The sequence below is a fragment of the Hylaeus volcanicus genome, chromosome 3, assembly GCF_026283585.1.
Source record: "Hylaeus volcanicus isolate JK05 chromosome 3, UHH_iyHylVolc1.0_haploid, whole genome shotgun sequence".
NCBI lineage: Eukaryota > Metazoa > Arthropoda > Insecta > Hymenoptera > Colletidae > Hylaeus > Hylaeus volcanicus.
The window spans coordinates 23,043,743-23,068,024 of record NC_071978.1 but is presented as its reverse complement, the minus strand read 5'-3'; the positions used below and the strand labels follow the sequence as shown (position 1 = coordinate 23,068,024).

Below are 24,282 nucleotides of genomic sequence, written 5' to 3'. Positions count from 1 at the left end.
TCCGTTGTCCGCGAATCGAGTCCCTCGGGACGGTGTCGTTACGAAGAACCTCAGAGTCGAAGCTTATTCGACCTGGGACACCGCGGAACGCGTCCGGAATCGTGGCCCGCGAGGGCAAAGTTGGCCAGAGTTTTATTTCTTTAAACGACGTTCATTCGATTACACGATTATTTATTTGTTATACGTTTGCCAACGGAACGAACATGACGGGGAGGAAAAACAAAGCGAATCCTCGGGTGAAAAAGGAAATGAAAGTGTGCAGGGAGTAGGTGCAACTGGAGTGCTGTCACTGGAAACTTGACCTCGATTATTCTGATGAGCTTTTATTCGTTCTCGTTTTCTTTTGATCGATCAACAGCTGTTTACTTTGCTATCCGAAGTATTGCGCTGAAGTGAAAATTCTGTTTTTATACGAGCACAGAGATGTGGGTACGGAAATCTGAGGAGGATCGAAGTACAGGTAGAAGCGTCGAAGCGAATCTAATCTAAATCAGAGGACGAATAAAAGTCTCTACTGTTATTTCGATTCGATTTTTCGTTTTTCTTTTTCGAGCGTTGCAAGTCGACAACCAAAAACACGACTGGCAAGGTCGGGCAGGTAGTCGCTGGGATTAAAAAACCAATGAATAGGCTTCCGGTGAAATGTTAACGTGTCGAGCAACGTCCACATCGATATCGCGGTCGAATCGAATTTCAGACCGACCACGGAGGAAAACAACCGTCGAGCATGTGCAGCGAGAACGTCGCTTGGCGCGTTTTATCGATTTATCGACGATAAACCAGCTAGTTACAATGGCCTAGTGTAATATTTCCTATTATTCTCGGCTTGTACGCGTACGTGGTAATAAGCGGATGTGTGTATAGGCGGGTGACGGAGTCGAATGTATCTCGAAACCAAATTCCAGTTGCAATGGGTCATTCGACAGCTTATTAAAAAAAGAAACATTATATTCTAAAGGACAAAAAATTCAGAGGAAATGAAATTTACAGACATGGGGAACATTAATCGTTTACTAGTTACGTTCGAGTGAAAATTGGGTAATTTGTATTACTTGGACTGTTCTCAAGGAAAAAATAAGAAGAGCGTATAGGAAGTGAAGACGAACAGAGAGGGAAAGAGTCGAAGAGACAGAGATGAAGCCACGCGAATCGAAGTGGCTCAATTTGTTTGATTAAATTGGCCTCGGTTTACGTCGAGCAGTGAGTTACTGAGCTTCTTCTCTACCACGTCCATAGTTTGTGCGTGTTAACGTTGAAGCGTGACTAACTTTTTCATCAATGGTTTAAACTGTATTTTACTAGTAAAAGCTCTCTTAACACCAATCTTTGACGCTCGTTGACAGAGCAACGAAGAAACATTGTCCATTTTGCCACGTTTAAAGCAGTTGCAATTTATTAAAAATTGACTGTCCATCCAGTTGGTGTTTCGACGTCCTCCAACGCGGTGATTAGGCTAATATGATCCTGCGCACCGTCAGTTATTCCGTCAGGTGGCAACTGGGATATCCTGCCCCTAATCGCGACGAGGGAAAGCCTCGCAATGGCTTTGTCAGGAAAGGTGCAATTTTCAGCTGAGAATATTAATAATTGAGGATATTATTGCTATTATTATCACCATAGAAATGTTGGTTAATTAAGTCGAAGAAAGCGTATCCAAACCCTTTTCAATATTAATATAATTTTAACCCCATATAAGAACACATAAAAGTAAGAAAACAATAATTTCATACTTTTATCCACAACCAAAATTGTACCATGAATAAAAATTCAACAACTTCGTTGAAAGTGGTTGTAATATACAGCACTGCGTTCACAGAATAACGTCTACCTCATGTTTATTCATAACAGAAAGTACTCGTTTCTACCAGGAAAAAAGAACGAATGTTCTACGTTCCCAACTGGACTCGCTTTCGATATTTGTCTCCGTTTCTTGACAGAATCAGGTCGTCACTGGCCGTAATGTTTAACTCTACACATTCGAGTGAAACCAGAATATACAAAGCAAAAATTTTACTGGCCGTGTCGGAATGTAATATATTTTGATATGTCTATGGTGGCGCAACCAGAGATCTGTGTTGCATTTTATTCGAATAACGGATAGCCAACAACCCAATGTGCAGCCATTTACTTGCGAAATTTATTCAATCGAACAGTTGCATATTCTCTCGCTAGCACTGAAATATTTCACGCCATAAAGTATGAAATAAAAATTTTTCTTATGCAAAGGCTTCGATTCCAAGGAAACTACATTTAATCAAATTTAGCTAGCGATAATGTACAATCAGAAATATCATGTTTTCGTATCTCATTTTCTTCGTATCAAGACAACTCACTCGAAGTGGAAAAATATCGCGAGATTGATACTTACGTAATTTCGTTCGATAAAGTGTTCTCCCACGCTCTCAATTTACTTTCGTAGGTGGATTCACCTGCTCCTCGGTCATATTACGCACACACGTTGCGCCGTACGACCCATGCACTTTATCACCCAGCCATACAAACTTTAATACGACTTTCGCCAAAGAAAAAAATCATATTTGTCACATATTTCCACGTCCCGTCGCGTTTTTAAGACCTCTCCAGATTCGCGGCGAGATAACGTCGTTACACCTTTTCATCGAGCCGTGAGAATTCTCCTTTGCGCACTGGGGAAACCGAGATATCAGAAATTCCACCTTCCGCGTATTTTCTGCTACCGTGTTTTATCTCTCTCCAGCGACGGGAATAACATTACACGATCAGCCGTTTCCTGGCAAGACGGTAACACGGCTCGGGCGAATTTTCCTCGTCGGGGTGTTTAGTTTTCGTCGACCATCGCTGATAAATGGCAAAATCCCCGGGAAAAGATCCCTGGCGAGGGATCCGACTGACGTATCTGGGTTAGAACGTCGGCTTTTCAAGGTGTCTCTCGCGCTTCCTCGCCGTTCCACGGGGAGAACGACTTTTCCCGCCTTCGTTCTACGCCCTTTTTTTTCAAGAACTCCCCATTAAATTCCAGCTGCCCTGGATAACGTATCATTCATTCTCATTATCTTCCTTTTCTGCCGCAGTTTCCACGAAGGCGCTGGAAGGCGCTAAGAGCTTGGGCGGATTTTTGTACAGCGCTGTGAACAAGGCTGGCAAGAGCGTCGTAGAAGCTGGTGTCAAGATCAAGAAGACCGTCGAGGAGAATGTGAGTAACATCCACTTTTCACTGGTTCCTCCATTATTTTTTAATCTCATAATCCGCCGAGATAAGCGACCGTCTCGACGTCGCGTCGACTGGAAACGGTGCTTTATTCGGAGCACCTGAAGCTCGCACCTTTGCAAGGCTAGGGAGAATTACCATGGAGGCATCGCGTACAACAATGTTTCTCAAGTTTTTCTTTCCCAGAAATATTTGTCAGGCTCTCGGACTACGATAAAATTAAATTCCTTTTTTAATCTGCTTGCAAGACTTCAATATAGATAATATAACCGATCGTCTGTCATTTTTATTCAAACATAGAACAATTTCAATTTTTCAATCTCTTTCAAATTTTGAATATCCTTGCAAACTTGCGATACAACGACAATAACAGAACCAATAACGCAGCGTATACGCAGATCCGCAGTATCGAACCGATTCAGGGCTCGCAGCTAAATGCTTTTTTTATCAATTGAACGTTGCCTACCTTCGAATAGAAAAGCTTCTATGTCGAATCTCTTTTATAATAACCCGTCACAGGCTTTCACAGGCTCTGTTGCCGTTTAGAAACATATCCAACGTTGTTTAATTTCGGGATGCGTCGTAATCCCAACCACGGGCGTCGAATCGAGCTACAAGTTTATCTTCGTAGCTTCTCGGCCGACAAATAGAATTTCCCGATAATTACGTGCACACCGCGGTGAAAAAGCGTTTGCAGAGGGATCTCCTTTCCGACGATATTGAGATTTAATTCTGCAAACTTTAATTCTCCTTCGACGAGCCGCGATAATTGGCGCGGGCGTCTCGCGTTATTTGCGTCCGGTGAATAAACCTCCGTTCGACCGAGTAGAAAATAATTTCCGTGTACAGGGGTGCAAGGGGCGTGGGGAGTATTAAAGAAATCGGTTGAAACGTCTCTTCTGACGTCGATTATTCCTCGTTGACGCGCAGCAGGCGAATCAATGTGTTTGCGTTCAAGAATCGGGATCTGGTTATCGGACGGTTAATCCTTCGCTAACGAGACTGATAAAACGCGACGGAATCGCAGGGTCAATGTTAAATGTTCCACGATTACTACGATTACGTGCTGGATCGATTCATTTACGTTGTTACGTACGTGCCCTGTAAACGAGACCAAATTGACAGATCGAGTCTTCCTGGTTAATTACCTTGGCATTTGCTGTAATAATAACAACGTAGCATTTATCAGTTTGTCCGAATAGACAGCGTTCGAACAAACGATTGAACGTACACAGATTCAAATTTAATTTCTTTGATCGTGACATTTTCATATTTTTTAATGTTTGTTTATCTCCTATGTAGGTCACTTGTCACTGCGCGATACACCCGTTGGAAATACGTTCCCGACAGCGTGTCACTGAAATAATTTTAATTTCGAATCCATAATTTGCGTTCACACGCTGACGTACGTGCACTCCCGCGTATTTCAGGTTCACCGTTTGTAATACGATAGTCTAAATTATGAAGAGCAAAGCTATCCGCGCATCCGTAAATAAGACTTTGATGGATCGAATCTCATCGGTTAATTACTTCGGCATTCGCGATAATTACAATAATATCGGATTTATTAGACGGGAACAGAGATTGTTGAGGCAACGAATTAAATGACTGATGTCACTGGGAGCGGGAATCGTTCCGTTAAAAATTCCCGTGTCAACTTCCATCCCCCGTTCAACTTTGGTTTATCAATATTTAGACACGTACGCCAGAGAGGCCCGGATATTCGTGAATTTCACTCGCGAACGGGAATATCATTTCGACGCGAATAATGCTTTCGACGAAACGGAGACACGCTGGATATTCTCCGCAGGAAGGAAATCACTGTACATTTTCCTAAGCACCGCTTTCACCCTCCTACCCCTGATATCGCGACGATTTTTCCACGTTACACGCATTCTCGACCTTACATTCGTCGCTATTCCGCTTTTTGAACCTCGCGTGTCAATGTACCGCGTCTCATTCAAAGCGAACTCCATTGGAATTCTTTGAATCTCAAGCTTTTCCCCCCGCGTCGCGTTCCATGACCTTATCGGAGGAACTTAAGGTTCTAAAGGTTTTTGTCACGGCGTTTCGACCCCTGAGTTTCGGTTCTTTAAATAGGAAACCTACAATAGAAACTAGAGACTATAACGTCGAGCTAATAAAATTTTAGGAATTAGATAAATAGTACTATTTTATTTGGTTATGAATATTTGCATTCTTATACTATAAATTCGATCATTTCTTTTTCAAATTTGCACGTATTTGTGTTTCGAAAGAATTTCTTCTTGGTTAAATCATTTCGTACACAAAATTCGCAACAACGTAACAATATTTGCTTTTTTATACTTCTTTAAATTTAATAATTTCTTTTCGAAATTCCTACATATTTCTATTCGAACAGAATTTCTGTTTGGTTAAATCATTTCGTATACAAATTCGCGAGGATACATGACGTATGAATTAACATTGCACACAATGAATCTCTAGAGTCTACTTACTACATATAATTTTCTGAGCGGACCCCTTGGGAAGTAAGCTCCTAATCTACTTTCAATGCCCACGTACCATTTCGTATTACAGAATTGGAACGTGCGAACAATGTGCATAAAATATGTCCGCATTTAACATATAATGTACACACACGCTGCTTTCCTCCCTGCTTGAATAATATAACTACACCGTTACCGCGAGGAGAGAGAAATTTGAATTGAATGCAATAATTGTATCGATTACAATCGTTTCATTCCGCGAGTAATCTTGATGGAAAACGAAACAACAATCTGCTCTACATAACTTCGCAATGGACTATTTCGAAACGTTTTGCAGGTTTCATAGGAACGTTTTTCCACCGTGACGGACAAATTATTGTTTGTGAAACAATATCAGGCGCGAGGCGAATTTGCCGCGCACTATTATTTTCGCGGAAATTCGTTGCACGGTCACTCGTCATTAAATGTACGTTTTCGAAACTCGCTAAGCACCCTTTTATTCCTTTGCGCTTGTTCGAGGAGAGATGCTCGAAGCAAATTTGTACATTTTCGCGTATTAAAACTACGTATTCCGGTTGAATAATTTCGCAGCAAATTGCAATTTTCAATCTCAATTGGGGGATTACGACTCGTATGGGAGCCTTCGTTCGCGGGATAATTGGAACGCTATAAAAAACGGTTCTCCGTAGCGTCAAAGATAACAATCGGTAATATCGGCGGAAAATCCTCGCGTGACGATCGAAACGCGTAACGTCGAAAGCTTTCGAGCGATCTATTCAATTCGTGCTCGATCCGCGAGCAATTGCCGCCGGCTTACCGTATCGAAGAGCAACTGTCGCAATTGATATTTTGCTTTGCGGAAAAATTGTGTCCTTCGCCCGCGCCGTTCGACGAGCATCGACCAAATGGATTTTAAGTGGCTGGCTTCAAAATGTAGGTCGTCGAAATTTATCAATCGCGTCCTCACTTTTGATTTCGTTTCTGGGTCGCGTGACGTCCATTCTCCCCTCGATTCGACCTAGACACCTCTTCACCCAACGATTTGTATTGGGACTTTTGAAGAAAGTTTGAAGATAGCACATTTGAGTCTCGATATACGAAACGTCGCGAGCTGAATGCCACTTAGTTCGACGTTTCACTCAACTTGAAATCTCCATGTTTATAGTACTCTCGAGCTTCTCCGCGAAAATCTTTTTACTATGATTCCTGATGTCTTGACGAAACGCAGTTACTTCTCTAGCCGCTTGTTCTGGATGTATTTGTTTATCGATCACTGTCTTCAGTTGCAAGGATTAAGTTTCCATATTTATCCTCTGGTTCCTTGGTAGAAGCTTATAGTTTGAAGGAAACAGGTACGGACAAATATTAATGAATCTCGCGGAATTGAATTTTGCGGTATAGCTGTTGATCGTTACAAATCCCCCGCAATCCTAGCTCTCGCAGTCATAGGATTTTTCATGTCACGTGTTCTCCCCGGGGTTGAGCAATCTGTTTCGTGGTTCACCGTCTTCGCAAAAGACGTGTACCTTGTGTACACGTGACGTGCAATTTCTCTTAGGAGACCTCGACAATCGCGACAACCGTTACGTGTCTCGGGAGCATTCGATTGAAAGTCTCGCGTTTGTTTCATGACGCGTTGAACTTACCTCAAATTTAACGGAAAATAGTAAAGGGAAAAAAATTGAAGAAAAATTAAACTTATCTTACCGAAGCCATCACGTTTCAAACATTGGTTTTGCATAATGTCACCAAAACGTTGGTAAAATATAAATTCACGAGAACGTCGTTTTCAATTTCCATAACAGCGAGTCTAACCGTTCTCGTGCTACTATGGATCCCTATAATTTGTCTTCATGTTTCGTCTTGGAGAAACTCCTCCCTTCAGTCACATTATTCATTATTAAACACAAGTAAATCTGTACTACTATCTCATCATTAAGAGACGAGGAAGTTCATTCATTGTTTATTGTAAGGATTTAGGTATCTTGTTCCCTGCTTATGCTTGAATTAATTAAACTGTGTGATATTAATCTCCAGTGGCCCTTCTATTAAATAATATCCATGCATACACTCTGTAAAGGAGTGTTAAGAAAAGACAATAGAAGAAGTGATTGATATTTTTTACCACGTTCATTTTCACTATGGAGTTAAATAACATAATTTTGAAAGTAAGATATTAAAGAAAATAAATCTATTTAGGACACACGAACTTCGATAACTCTATAAAAATAAGTACTACGACAGACTTTGGATTATACAGCTTACAATTTTCTCAAAAGAAAATTTTATTCTCGTAGAAATATATTCACCAGATATTCCTGTGGCAATCAAGACGTCCAATCGCTAATTTTTCCCCAAAACGAACGCTCTATCTCACGTTTTCCTATTTAGATACTTGATGTATTCCGTCCATTGGGTTTCAAAGGGATCTGCCTCGAGGGGACAAATCACATACCGCTGGCACATACGTATTGTTGCTGATTCATTGTCGATTGCCGGGTCAATGAAAGGGTAACGCCATGCCGATCGAAATTAGATTCCCATCGCCTATACAGGGGGCAAACTCTGAGGGAACCACTCCTATTCGACGTTCAAATGAATTACGGCGCGCTGCAGCCCCGGCTATGATCCGTCGCGCGCATAATGAAGTTATGGGACGCCGAGGGCTTGGCACGCGAGAAAAAATTTACGGGCGACATTGGAATTTCGGGAACAATGCGGTTTTCAGGTGGAATCGAACGCCGCGCGGCGAATCGATGGCGAAATTCAACCCCCAAACACTCGGGGGAAGCATTTGCGAATATTAGATTTGGGGGAGCTGTACACGTCGTCACGCTCGTGATATTCCAGGTCGCTTCGAGCATCGAGCGGGTTGATGAACTGTTGTAAGTGTCCAAAGCAGACTCCCAGAGCTCATACGGGTAGACGAAGTCAGTTAAATCGCGGGATAGGTAGTTTGGTAATTACAGGATTACTCCATCGATCGCGAACTTTGGTAAGTCGGGAAGTGTCGATAGAGGAAGCTTATGTGTGTAAATAGTAAGTAATAATGTTTGCTAGTACGTTTATTTGTTTTGATTTTTGGATTGGAGTGGTTCTTAGACTTATAATTATTAGCATTTACAAATTTGAAAGATAGGAAAGCATTTTACCATTCGTGGTAAATGGAATTGGGGGAAAATATGTGAAGATGTGCACAAATACTATAAGTATATCATATTTATTAGACTATTATATATCTTTTTGCCTGTGCAAATTCATATTTTTACAAATTCCAACTGTCTCATCCTTTAAATATATACTACACCGTTTAAAAGATAAAACATTTTGAATGTTCATTTTCACTTTGAATTCGCGTAAACATCTGCAGGCCAACGAATATTCTAGTTAATACAAGGTTAAAACATGACAAGTTAATTAATTTCGACAAGACCCGCGTATCAGTGAAACACGTTTAATTTATAATCGAGACCTTAGCTTTCTACGTTCGATGAAACCGATTCAACCTTGTACATTCAACCGACTTTTCCTCTGGTCAGATAACACACCATTTACCGTTCAGATCCCGTGTCATTTCGAATTTTGAATTCTGTCAGAGCTGGTCTGGCCACAGACAGCATTATCGAGTATTAGTCCAGGGGCAGACACTCGTTGACGGCTTAGACAGCTTAATTACTGGAACAGACTTTTTCACCGTTGCAAACGTGCAAACCTTGAAACTGGAACGGAGCTTTCCAACCCAGGGCAGGTAACATTTTTCACGAGGAAAAAGAAGGCCTTCGACAGGTTAACCTTCGACTTATCGAGACGAGCCTCGATGAAAAGACACGGATGCGCAACGTATCTAACTGGCTGACAAATGGCAATTAAAAATTGCAAGGATAAAGAATAAGCAACGCATATTATCGTAATCTTTTAAGTGTCTTTGATTCGGGTTTAAGCGCAGAGTTATAAAAGTTCACTTTCACGATGCTTTCTAGCTGGCAATAGATCACGGGATCGTTCCTTCGAACAGACAAAAATGGAAATATAATTTGAGCATTCAAATATAGACATCGCGATCAATAACTCTATCGCTGTTTCCGCGAGTAACTCTTCCCTACGAGAATTCAGCTCATTGTAGACTTCGCAATCGATAATACAAAATTTGTTCCACCATTTCTCAACCAAAAGCCATTTTCAATTAATTAATAACTCTCCCTCTCATCAGGGGAATATGGTCTGACCAGGCGTGGTCCCATTCTACTTCCAGGTCTAGGTAGTAGAATGAGATCGGGCTCGGTCAAACGCGTGGAATATTTTCTGAATTCATGAATGTCTGATGGTAAACGGAGTAGTAACCGTAAATGGTCTACCAAATGGAATAATTCACGTATTCAGCCAGACAAGGGGAATAGTTATCACAAAGAGAATAGGTACAGTGCCAAGCCAGACAAGAAAGACGGATACTACACGCGTTCGAACATGGAAAATATAAACAATACCAAGCGTTTCCTTGCAAAACATGGACAACGACCCTGCAAAATTTGTCAAGCATCGGTTTATTAACGTAACCAATACTTTTCACCCTGATGGATCCCGTGATGGAAGACATTCTTCCCCCAACCAAATAGCACGACGTCCGAGGCGCAGGAGTATTAAATTCCGCGAATTATTAGCGGCGTTCGATCGCACGGAAGCCGATAAATCCATGTAATCTGAATGACAGGTATCGCTGAATACCATTTACAATCGAGCAAACACGTCTTGTCACGTATCATGCATTATACCCGGAAACAGCGAAGTTGCGTGGATGCGGACGTGTGCCCCTCACCTTCGGGGCTGTCGCGATTGCCTGGCGGAAAAAATCAAGAGATCGCGTGAGCTCGTTAGCTGTCGCTCCGCGATCTAAGGCGACGCGTGCACGGGAATAATGACAACACCTAGGGCAAAGGAGAAAAACCAACAACGTCGGTAGAGAACTGTCTCTAGAATCGGTTTAGAATCTGTTGTCTCACTTTCAATGGTAGTTAAGGTTCTAACGAAAAATGTTTAGAGTACGAAGAGTAATTTGGCGGAATCAGTGATTTATATTTAGGAGTTACCGAGTTTCATGATTTTTTGATGAATTATTTATGAAATGTAAAGGAAAGGAGGCATTCGTGGATATAAAAGAATGCAATCTCTCTTTTGGCATCTTTGAATTCGTCTTCAGTACTGGTGTGGCGATCCCGAGGTGCCCGAGCTATAAGAAGTACAACAGACTACTGAAATTCTCACTAGAAATGTCAGAGAATGTAGAAACGCATCTAAGCAAATGCAAAATACTTGTGAAGTAAGAATTTCATAAATATCGAAATGTATCAGGCTCAATAAACAAGCTTTGCAAACTACACACCCAGTAACCAAACTGAAATATGAACTCCCACACGTATAAACAATTAAGAGAAAATGAAAAATCTACCCCGAAAATATCCACCTGCTGAAATATTCGAGTAACAGCACCAGAACGCCCCAGCAACCCCCGTAACATTTAAATCTCTACAAAATATTCTAACGTTATATTAATCGTAGTAACCTCCGCTTTAACTATCACGCGGAGCATCAATTAAAATCCGTTTAGCTGGCGACATCGAGGGTCGTTGCAACTTCGCGTCCTGCGGTCCGGCGTCGCAGCGTTACGAAACAGTAATTTCTCGAAAGTTTGAATCACGTCGACGGACCGTTAAATTGCGACGATAACTCCGGCTATAATGATCGCTAATATCATCCAACAAGTGGATCGCGCTCGACACGTCAAGCTCGACGTACGGCCACCGCAGTAGTCGCGGCCGTCCATAGTCAGACGAGCTCCGGCCGCAGGAACGATTATCAGCGGTCCGATGCCGCGGTGGTTACAGTTGCAAAACCAACTCCGCACGTGCACACGCGAACTATGCGCAACTCCGTGCACGATAAAAATTCATGCGTTCAAATATTTAATATTCCATCGTGTTTACATTGGACTGTGTTTGTAGATACGTTATCAAATATGGCGTGTGACGTTAACAATTGTACTCTGTTCAATGTTTAGAGTCTTTTGATTAACCCTTTAATCTATCGTGGTACAGAATTTGAGTCGAACATGGAAAACACGAGTCGGACACGTCATATGAAAGGGCGCAAAGAACTTTACACCTGATTATGGCACGCACGATTCTACAGAAATAGTAAGCCAAAGGGTTAATATCAGTCTCGGATATAATCACGAATAATTCATCTCGATATGCATACAATCACGAATATAATTTATTTCGACCTGTATTTGGGATTAAAAGAAATATACAAGAAAAAAAAAATATGCAGAAAAGGAAGACGAAAAACGAGAAAACTCTTCAACTGACAACCAAGTTCCTTCTTCAATCGTGTAATCCAATTTTAACAACACTAAAGTAGAAAAATTTGACACCCTGCAGCAACCAATTCATAATATTAACACAACCAGCCTTTGCATTATTTTACAAAACACAAATTGCCCCAAAGAGTATGAGATAAAATTGCATCCATTCGGACACGAGGATAGAACAGCGACTACTGTAAATCCAAAAGATTTTCTTCTTTTACTTGCAGAAACTGCTAAGAGCAAACGTAGGAATTGTTTAGTTCGAAAGATCTATACGCTTACACGTACACCCACCCAGCCATTCGCGTCCGTGTACGTGTCCCGCGACGAAACTACGCTGCGTTGCATACACAGGCACAGAACAGAGGTAGTTGGTATTGATTCGAGCGCCAACCTCTTCATTCGAGACCCAACTACGCGAACGCGGGCCAACTCACACCACCGAACATCTTCCAGTTTGTGCATCGACTTCTGCGAAAAAAAAAAAAATGGCAATAACACCTACGCCGGGATCCACTCGGACACACCGACGACAGTAGGTGGCTTCTCCCGTTCTTTTCTATCGAGCTGTCCCCCGTCGCACCCTCGTCCCTTTTTAATCCCCTTCCTACGGTTTGTTTGCCCGCCACAATCTCTGTGCACGGCCGTATCTCCTTCTCTGTCTGCGACGCGCGTTTCCGCGCTTTCTGTCTTCGTCTCGGCCCGCGAGAATCGATGCCTTGAGCCTTGAACTTTCTCCGGCCTCTAGCTCTACGCACACACTACCTCCGCGTCTCTAATTCTCTCTGTAGATCAGGGATGGACAACATACGGTGCAATACAATCCCTCCACTCAGCGAATTTTATTTCAGCTCGTTTATACGTTCGTCAACTAATTAACGCGTGTCACTTCCTACCTGACATCGCCATTTTTACCGTATCGAACATCTGTCATATCGAGCACGGTTGCTTTCCACGAAAAGAACATCGTTTAATTTTTTGTGCCATTTGAAGTTGCATATGCGCAACGTTTTTCCGTGTACATGACAAGTACAGCGATGATCTTGTAGGAAGGCAGGTTCAGAGTATCGATGTACCGTAAGGGATTAGGTTGGCCAAATAGTTTGTTTGGATTTTAACGCTCAATATTGGCCATCTTGTTCTGTGATCTTCTTTTTCTTTCGGAAAAATTCTTGAGTTCAGGATAGTTGAAGTCCCCGTCAAGTTTGTCATCAGCTGGCAGAGAGATAACCATCATTTCAAACCGAACGAATTCTGTGAGCCTATTAAACGTCCCTATAGGGAAACATTGGTTGATTCTAACAAATTTCCAGGATATATAGGTGCTTTTTATTCGAATATTCTGACATCTGCCAATAATGAACAATTAACCTTAACAAGTGTTACGAAAATTTGAATAAATTCTGTTATGTTCCGTTATGTTCGTCATCTAGGATCTTAAACCCGAAAGTCGCAGAAAGAGTCGATTTAGCATCAACTTTAAGTTGTGCACCCCTGTTCTAGATTCTCTCGCTCTGACTCCTTCCCTATCTCTCTGTCCCACTCTTTCGCATACATACACACGCCACCCGCGCCTGTTTGCACGGATTCGATACTGCGTATATCGAATGTCGATACCATCCGCCTGTGAATTTCGACCGTTTGACAGCTCAAGGTTCCCGAACAGCTGATGGCCCCGGGAGCGTTTCGACGATTCCCGCCCGCTGGAACGGACCCGCTCTATCATTATCGTCAAATTTACCAGGATAGCGTAAAGGCTTCCATTTGCGCAGCGCATTATCGATTTTCGTTGGCCCACCGCCGGAATTTCCCGTCCCCTAGCCGGCCTTTTTGCCGAACTGTACCAGCTGGCTCTGGACGCTCACGAAGGTCACTTCGTACGTAAATTAATAGAGATACGACGGCTCTGACCACGCGTCTGCGAACCACAATCGATTGCGTTAATGTCCCCCTTCCCGTCGTTATTCGAGACCTTGTTCCCGTCAGTAGAGAACGTCTGCAAGCGCGAAGGCAATAGGGAAGTACTGTTGGGAGCTGAAAAGGATATTAGAGAAACGGCACAGGGGCAAGAAAGAATATTCACGCTTTCGTAGCCTACTTATTGCCCCCTATTTAGTCGTTTGCTTCATGCGTTGACACCGCTCTTCTTGTCTTCGTTATTTAAATACGATCATTTCCATAGAGGCGTGATTATCCCACTATTGGCAATCCCACCCTAATTTCTTCCAGTCCTACCTACCCTAAGTCTTCTTCTCATCTTCCGATAGTATAAGTTTTCTTTTAAAAAAAGAGCCTATTCTAAACACGAGCATCATCGATGAAATTTCTGTTCAGGAAAAGCAATCGGTAATCTTGGATTTTATCGTTGAATGCAAAAACAGCACCACTGCCTTCCGAACAGTAGACCCATTCGAATTGGTTGCGTAAAAAGCGAAAATGTTTACAGTCGCTCAAACAGTTCTGGCTTTTGTTCGTCAAAGTATCGCGAGACTTGCGCCCGCGGTGCGCGATGGCTGCTCGACGGGTCGAGTGGGTCGCACCAGGGGCTCTTCTAATTCAATTTGTCAAACTGTCGGCCGATTCGAATGGGAAAACAATGCGTTTCTTTTGGACCGTGCCGGGATTATATTGCTACCGTACGTGATACGTATAGCCGAACGAGGGTCAAAGCACCCGTCGATGTTGTTCAATTTCCGATGGTTTCGTGATCGCGCGATCGGTCCCCTTTGTCGTGGTAAACTGCGGTCGTCGACAGTGTGAAAATTCCGCAATCTGGAGTAGCGCAGTCCCGATGTGGCCACACCGATACTAGCACCGGACCGAAATAGAGTTTTCACGCCAAGATCAAAGAGACCCTGATGGACACCTCGCGTAACACTGCTCCGCGAGTAGCCCGATCAGAGATCATTGTTGACGACCCCGGGGATACTCTGATCGATTATCGGATCTCGCCGCGTACCGTCGCCCCTTTTGTTGTTATTTTTATGTCGCACGACTTCCTGAATGCCCTCGAGTTACTCTTCTTTTACAATGCGAAGGAAGCCTGTGCCTTTAACCTCCCGCCTCTCTGACCCTCGGGGTAATTTGAATTGCAGACACGTGCGTGAAACCTAAACGCAGGGATTTTTTTTTTTTTATTCGTTCCAGGATTGTCCAACCTTTCGTGTAATCTCCTCATTTCCCTTGGATAAAAAATATATTCCGCGAGTGGCCTGGATTCAGTCAGAGTTATTTCTAGCGTAGTAACTCGTCTAAATGTCACTCACCGTGTATCTGTTATTTTTTAGATTACTTGATTCTTAACAAGTAAAACGAAACATAAGTGTATAACAAGATGAGAGGATTTTTACTCATCGTCATTTGTGCACGTATTGTTACGTTCAGTTTCTCGTATAAAAGAGGTACTTTGCAGCTTCAGGATATATCTCAGGGTACAAAGAGCCTTCGTAATGAATTACGAAATTTAATTAAAAACACAAGTTTCTTCTCTCACTTAATTTGCAAGAAACAAAGAGATTTGGGGATAAATCTCGAGGAGCATAAATTTATTAGCATTCGCAAGCTCTCCACTGAAAAGTTGCATCACTTTCAACATCCATCACAATAAAAGTCATCTTACTTCCCCCGTTTGTCACGAGTAACGAGTAAATTGGAGCAGTTTCGAAGAGCACTGTTCGTATTTTTTATTGTTGTAGACAGATCGGCGTAGCCCTTTGTCGCGACTCTGACACAGGAACTTACTCGGTACAGAGATCTAAGAGAAGGGAACGTCTGGTTGAACGTGGATATAATTAGCCATGTGCAATTACATCGCTTAAACTGTGCTCGTCGTCAGAATATACAGTAATTCGAAAAGCTTGTTACGAATCGACTTACACAATCGACTGAACCCTGATGATCGTCGAGAGCGAAATTAAAACACTAATTCTACAATGTTTAACAAAATTTTACGAACCGAAAATACATCAACCCCTAACTGATCCCCTTTTTTGTCCCAATGCTCCGCCGTTCGATAAACTGCAGCCGACCAATCGACTGGCACACATTCCAGTAAAAACTAGGCAAAGGAAAATATCACTTTTCCGTTATCAATTAAAGCCGTTCGCGTCGCAGAAACGAACTAATACCAAGCGCTGATCGCTGGCCAATATTTCCCTTTAACGAACGAACGAGGGCACGAAAAACAGAATTCCGTTCGCTCTCGACGAAACAGCCTCCTCTTCCGGATGAAGAATTCGCATTACCGAAATAAATATTTGTCGTTGCACGGTCCACGGAAATAAAGCAGGCAGCGATCGGTATCGGAGCTGGGTGGAAAACGGCTGCACGAAATCCGGGGGCCAAAAAAATCTACCCTCGTTATTTTCACACGCGTTTCCGCCACTGATTTCCGGTCGATGGAACCCTTTGTGTGCTCGGTATCCCGTGGTATTTCCATTCGACCTCAGAACGTTCGCTTGGCGGTCCTCTGGCTCGATGGAGACGAAAGGCAAACGTTCCACGGACGACGACCACCAGGTCAAAGCTATCTCCTCGTTCAAAGGTTCGGTTATGCTAAGGACCGTGACGAGGAGACACCAATTTGCACAACGTGCGGCGTGGACGTTGTTGGCTCGTGGCAACGATATCGAATTTAGGGTCTTCGCCACACGCGACAATCGTACACACGAGGAGAAGAGGTTCGACGACGACGCGGTTGGTTAGCAGCCGGGTAAATCGATTTATAAGGTTTCCTCGGTCGTTCACGTAATACGCGCGTATTATGCAGGGGATGGTCCGAACCCCCTGGAGCCACCGGCAGTGTCAGCCCTGCGAGCGCAGACACTCGGAGGAGTAATCGATAACGAGCCTTGACCTTCGTAGGGCTGCACCGGTGCATCGCTCAAGGCGCCGCATTCCATAGACATCTCGCGGATTGATATCCACCACTCGATCGGGGTTGCTACCGAAAGTCGTCGATCCCTTCGGTCGATCGAGCTTAAGGGAGGTTTTAAAGGGAGGTTTAGGGAGTAGCGGAGAAATTTATAATAAAAAGGTTACTCGATTGATCGCATAAAAATTTGTTACAGTTACTGGAGGACCACCGAGAAATATTTACACGTTTTCATACTTTAGCACTAGTTCTAGTTCTAGTTCTCGGTCAATTTTACCTATGTTCCTTAGACTTCTCCCTAAAATTACTGAATTATTGACTACGTTTTTATTACAATTTTTTATGAGAATAATTGAAATAGGGAACAAGGTATTTATTCATTGATTCGTCTATACACTTTTTATTTTGAAAAATTCAATGTTATACAGTAGCATGTACAAGCAATATGAGTTGACCACCTAAAAATATTTACGTATTTTCATAGTTTCGTACTGGTTCTACCAAGTCGATGAATATGACTCATGTTCCTTAGACTTCTCCCTAAAATTACTGAGTTATTAACTATATTCTTACTGCAATTTTTGATGAGAATAATTTAAACAAGGAACGAGGTATCTATTAATTAATTCGTCCATACACTTTCTATTTTCAAAAATCCAATGTTACACAGTAACCAGCACAAGGAGTATGAGTTGACCACTGGCAGCTCTAATATTAACCCTTTCCATTCCCGTATCTGTCAAACACCTAGCCAGCAATAAAATCAATCGCTTCCGCTCCCCTACGAATAAATTTTGGCCCACTTCGCAGCAGATTAGTATCATCGAATCGATAGCGCTTTGCCGCGGAAAATTTCCCCGTTGTTTGTGACATTCATCGTCGTCCGTTTTGTTCATTTGCTTCCACTCGACGTTCGACACATTCGATATAAAACACAGTCGCTGGGCAATAAATAGGAATCGCAGAGTAAGCAAACAAAGGTGGCCTCCTTTTCCCGTTTCTTCACGGTCGCGTCTTTTTCCTTTCTTCCACCTGGTTTATTTGATTTTCCTTTTCTGTTTGATACCGCGTTATTGCACAATGAATATGGATTGCATAGCGGATGGGAGTGATATTATACCTCACCACCGCGATTTTTTTCTCCTTGGCCTTCGTACTTCGTTTCTTTGAATCTTTTACCTTTTACGCATTTGCTATCTGCGCCGAGATTGCAGGATACAAATACGAATCGAAATTAAACGAACGATATTGTTGATACTTTTTTCCTGGAATTTTTACCTACTTTCTCATCTGGTTCGTTTTCTTCCCTTTGTGTTCTATAGAATCAAGGTTCCCACGGGTCTGCGCGATAAATACGTTCCGAGGAACCAACGGAAAAATCATGTTTATGGAAACTTTATAGAAAGTTCTATATTTATAGAAAGTTTTCGTCTCGATATATACAGAACAAAGTTATTTAATCATTTTTATTACGACTCCGCACCTTTATACTTACTTTCATACTCCTCGTCGCTATTCACGTGTGCCCACTTTTGTTTCGTCAAATAACTTCTTTAATTACGGCTTTAAATAAGGCGTTAAAACAAAGTTCACAGCATCGTGAGAAAGGCGAATAAAATTTATTACTGGAAATATCGTCCACCAATACTCGATCGATGAATTTGTAATTCGCGTTAACAATGAACGCGTTCGCTTCATAAATACGGCGTTCAGAGCCCGCAGATCCTGCGGAAAATCAGGGTTGTAAATTCAATAATTAGTAATCAGCCGTCTCAATTTCGTTGCACCTCGATGCGTTTATCGGGATAGATTGATTTCACAGAATCGTATTTGATTGTTGCGAAATAAGTTTGCTTTCCTTTCAGTGTTTCTCGGCACGCGAATCTTTGGCTCCAACGAAAAAAAAGTTTCAAAATGAACAATTTTCATAAATTTTGTTCCCCGTTGTCCGTTCTCACGTCGTGTATACACCGAACGTAGGGCGGTACCTGGAAATCCTCGTTTCCAGGTAAACCCAAAGCATTGTTTGCCCTCATTAGCGCAATTATAATTAATTATACGTTATACCATCCCCGATATAATAGCTTTTGATTTGTATCGCGAACACGGAAACCTGCCCCAGCGGAGATTATGAATTCTACAATTAGCCTGATTGTTCGAAACGAGTTACAAATTACGCTTTGCGCAGGATTTCTCGAGAATTAGACGGCACGTTAGTAAACTCCGCCAAAAATTGCTCACGTATTTTACTAATTGTTCTGGTCGAAGAAATTTCATACCACCGCGCTTTCAAAATTTCATTAAAGTTTTACGTTAGGGGTAGCGTGTGCGATGAACACCTAGAATACAGAGACAAACTAGAACTTAACCAATTTCAATCTCATTATTATTCGAAACGCACAATATATTGTTGCCTTCGTCCCTCTATCCCACTCGAACTTGTTAAATAATTCTAAAGGGTTTGAAAAATGAGTCTCGTTTAATATTCGCTGTATCCTGTTCGATTTTCAGAGTAGCAAAACTTCGTTTAATATGTATAACAATGCTGTTTCCAACACGTCATTCCCTCATCGATAGACTGCGAATTTTTATTCCTTTATAGAAAATTTAAATGTGCAAGAAACTACAAAATGCATGAGTATGCAATAACGTAAAAAAAATATTGAAAGTAAAATGTACAATACTTACAGAGTAAACGAAATACCTATTTAGGTTCAATTTTTAACCGACTTCAAGAAGGAGGAGGTTAATCAATTCGACACTTATCTTTTTTTTTTTTTTTTTAATAGGTACGTTTGCAAAGATTTTATTTTGCATAAAGATCCACAGTCTATCATCAATGTAATCAAGCATTTAATCGTATATAATCTGAAAAGCAGAAGAAACTGAATCTCTACTTACGATGTCATGTGACAATTCATACCCCTGACACTTTCTTCGAACACTGACATTTTTCCTTCCGATAAAACATATGGATCACTGCTAGAGTTCGACCGCTCCAGCATTTATCTGCCTCGAAAACGATGCTTCCTTTATCGAGCCGCGAGGCGATACTTCGTTAGGCAAACATCGCGACAAGATGGACACATGTACTTATAATTTCCCGAGAAATTGCGTACTCTGCGTCGTATCGAACGTGATATATGGCCCCCGTAGGGCTGGCGATGTCATCCGTTTTGCTTTACGTGGATTTAAACGACGGGAGGGTAAACCGCTTGGGTTTTTCTGTACCGTCGTGCAGCGAAATGTCGCTGAGCGCTTTGAAAATCCGTTCTGTTCCATGGAACCGGATTTTACAAGCAATAGGCGATCACGGTACGTATCGACTATCTGTCATCGTCGAGTGCATTCGAAATGCGCTGCTCCTAAATTCGTCTCGCGAGCGTCGTTCTCGGACTTTCGATTCGTCGGTAATAAGCGTTGAACGCTACTCGAAATAACCGCGCATTCAATACGACGATGTTACACTCTCCGCCAACCCTAAAAATACCGCGCGAGCGATAAGAATGTATTGACCCGTATTCACCTCCTTAAAGCCGGGTATTTTCAACGAGCCTTATCGCGCAGGACGCGGAACACGAGACGAAATTCGCGCGGGTTCCATTTTAACCAAAATTGGACATTTTTATGGCAAATATTATGTGGATAGTAAATTCAAAAGTTGGAATATTCTTGCTAAATGTAATACAGGACCATCGAGACATGTGGCTATAATCATTGAGCAACCTTGATTTATTCAAGGATTCGTATAAGTGATAGATAGAAGAAATGTTTAATTATTTTTTGAAATAGTACTGCCAGTCCTCGAAGGATTAATTCCGCGTCGAGTAAATAATTCTTGAAGGGAGCCTCAGTAACGATCGCTATTATTTTGAATAAGCTTCGTTGAGAACTTATTTTCGCGGTAAAATCCGTTTAAATCATTTTTATCGCCTTTATTATTCCACCAACTCGCCGTCTTGCTTCCTGTGTTTATTTTCTCCAGGCGTTAATGGAATATACACAGGGAAACGTCGAGTCTGTTTCGATACGCTTCGTCGAGTCATCTGAGACATTGAACTTCGATTTTATAGGAGCGCTGTCGGATTGAAGATTTTTCTCGCAAATAAGCTATTTTCTAAATGAAAGCATCCCATTCTTTAATCGAGACATTTTTGCTAACGAGTCGCGAGACCTTTAAGTCCGTTTGTATGAAACCTCGAGGTCCCGGATTTTATAAATTCTAAAGAGCTCTTTCCCGTAACGTCTTGGCCTGAAATAGCAATCTCTCTCGTAATATCGTCCGAGAAAAAGTGATAGGCTGGCGAATCTGAAAAATACAGTTGCCTCTTTAAAATTTCATAATTAAAAATATCGACTTTTCAACGAATTTTGGAGATTATCCACCGAAACGACGTCGCTTACAAAAGCACCCGATGCTTAAAAAGCCTCGGCATGCTGTATAGAAAAATCCAATTAAAAAAAAGTACAATATACCGTGCAATATTTCAAAGTTTCTTCCATCTCTGATAATTATTTCGGTCCGTTGAATTGTATGCGCAACGTAATCCCTTGATCGTTTTATGGATTGCATTCAATTTATATCAAAGCACACCACCGAGAATTATGGCAAACGACTCTTTTCTTTAATTATTCCCGGTTATTTGCACGCTTAACACCCTTGCAGTTTCAACTGTGGAACAAATCATTTTAGCCTAACCTCTGGATGAACATTTCATACGCCATAATATTCCGACAGATCGACGTGTTAACGGATAATTGATACATTTTTGGCAGTTGCTCATCCGAAACGTATCGCGGAACGTCAGCCAGCTGTTGCCCCTAATTAAACGTACCGTTGGCGTAATGAATGAAAGACACGTGTCGCGGACCAGGATGCCCACGTTGAATACGAAATCACCCTAGGCCGAAGCGTTATCGCGATCGCGGCGATGAAAAGCGGCTAAACTGTTGCGCGTGTGGTAAATGCGAAGCGGAAGCGACGAGAAATGACGAGCATTTTTCACCAGGGAGGCATCAGCAACGCTGTCCTTCGATGTAATGCTCCTGGCACACTGGCGTTGGCATTTTGCTGCACCAGTGTTTCACTGGTGCTTTGGAATACCCTTTGCGACAGTGTTGGTGATCGATTGAGTGTCTAGTTTCTAAAGCTGGGTACAGGCAACGGAAACCAACAGCTGAGGCAACTCCAAGCTTATATATTTAGAACTTTGTTTTAGCTGAGATAAGAGCGCACCAGTTCAAAATTTGCTATAAGCACAGGTAAGAAAGAACACCTGTCTCTAACTCTTCGATTGACTCCTGAGTCTCCATACGAATTAACGTGGATTAAATGAAATTTTCTTACGTCGATCCAGTTAATTTCAGCAAATATCGGCAAGATGGGAATTCCAAGCTGTCAACAGTAAGCATCCAAAGCTATATGGAGTTATCCATGGCGTTCCCAAGCTCCGTCACTGCGCGACAGCGAAATTTAAACACCGATGGGCCTATTAGAGATGTTCCCTCCTGTCACTGCCAAAACGCAAACGCTCGGGTGTCACGGTTCTAATCGGACCGCCAAGGTTGATGAGCGTCGAAATTGAAACGCAATGGGAAACGATCGCCCCGGCTCACCTGGGTCTCGTATTTCGCGCGTTAATTAACCTTTAATTAGCGTCGCCAAGCGAGAATAGTCGTGCGAGCCGTTTCACGCTCTCCCGGATCGAAGTTTGCTCATTAGCAGCTGATACGAAAGCTTCAAGGTCGCAGAAAGCGACGCCTGGCCAAGCTCAACTTGCGCGAGGTGTATCAAAAATTATTGTATACCGGGATATACGACGAACTTGAGACGCGTACTTTCTCCGCTCAACGCGAGCTTGGCGACATTCTCGAACCATTTCCAGCCACTTCGTCGAGCATGAAATTGAAGTAGCCTGGATCCAACCGGATGGCGCAACTGCACACACACACACACACATACACAGTTACCTTACCGCTCCAGTTTTCGGAGGACATATTTGCCAGTCGCATAATCTCGCGTGGAATCTGGTCTGCGAGGTCTCCTGACCCGATTCTGCCTGTTATTTTGTTTGTTTATTTTTATTTGTGACGATACGAGGATACGAGGATAGGATACGAGCAGGGGAAACGTTGTATTCTATGATTGAACTTATAATGTGAATTGGAGTGGGCCATCGAATGGTGCTGTTTGCGAGAAGAAGGATACAGCGAATAGGAAAAAGTAGTCCAGTTTTTCTGAATTCGGTACAAACCTGTCGAGCGTCACTCGACATAGGACAGCAAAGGGTTAAAATAAGGGTGAGAGTCTATAGATCTTTCATCGACTGGGAGAGACTTCAAACAGTGGATAGACACACAGGAATTCGTTAGCGAGCTGAAGAGTCTATACAGAGTAGTCTACACAACTGGACAATGAGGCATTGCTGGTGTGCGATCGTAAATTAAAGAGAAGTAAATTAAACAAGCAAATAGGAGACTCGAGGCAAGGACTGCAGCAAACAAGACAGCAAGAAAGAATCCAATCTCTGCCACCTCGTTCAGTCGGCTAAAACGTTAGGGACAGGGATGCAACGTGGTCGAATTTACAAGAACGACGAAAGTAACGAACACGGGAATAATTATTCTACCCATCTTAAGTGAGAAAAGAATAGTAGAGATTTCTCGTCTTCAAACTCACATTTTCAACGTACATGAAACTGGAATTTGGCACGTGATTGCTTCGACACGCGGTGGCTTTCAGGACACCCCGTACGTTTTCCAACGAGAGCGAAACGAAGACGATTAGCGTAACTTCAATTATGCGTCCGTGAGCAACGGTAACTTCGGTTCTTGTCCATCCAGGCGTTAATCGAGATTGAAAGTTTTCTCGTTACCCCTGGAGACAATCTGAAAGCCTGCGATGTTCTCCAGGCTGTACAGCTGATCTTCCCCATTTCTCGTTTACGCTTCTTCCGCGTCCTGCTTTTCTCTTATCCGAGTTGGCGCGTTGTCTACCCTTATCTCGTTCGCTGCAGTTAAAGCCACGTGCTGGCTACACGCTGCGTCGAACAGAACCGTTAAAACGTCCAACCTTCTTGTTTTTTCCTTAGCACTCGAGTATATTAGAAGGTAAAACTACCATTAATTGTCATTACTCTCATTAGTTTTATTCTCTGTTATCAAATTTCACGAACGCACGAAGACGACATCCCTTATGCCATTTCTCATTTTCCTTGTCTGTAGTTTTGCCCCGAGTAGCACCGGACTACAGGTAAAATTACCATCCAAATAAATCCATCGAATAACGAATAGTAATAAAATAAACAAATATTTCACAATGAACGAATGCAAATTTAACTTCGTCGAGAAAAAAATGCTATAAATTATCCACTATCTCTCTCTGGAACAC

At 42.4% G+C, this 24,282-nt stretch overlaps 1 protein-coding gene across 5 annotated transcripts in view; it reads left to right on the top strand.

Annotated features, from left to right (window-relative positions):
- The window catches only part of LOC128873761 (synapse-associated protein 1), a 115,173-nt gene that overhangs the window by 27,741 nt on the left and 63,150 nt on the right, over window positions 1-24,282 (top strand). For all 5 annotated transcript variants that reach the window (XM_054117585.1, XM_054117586.1, XM_054117587.1 and 2 more), the window contains one exon: window positions 3,051-3,172. In XM_054117585.1, the coding sequence (XP_053973560.1) occupies window positions 3,051-3,172 (122 nt within the window). The remainder of the gene's footprint in view (window positions 1-3,050; window positions 3,173-24,282) is intronic.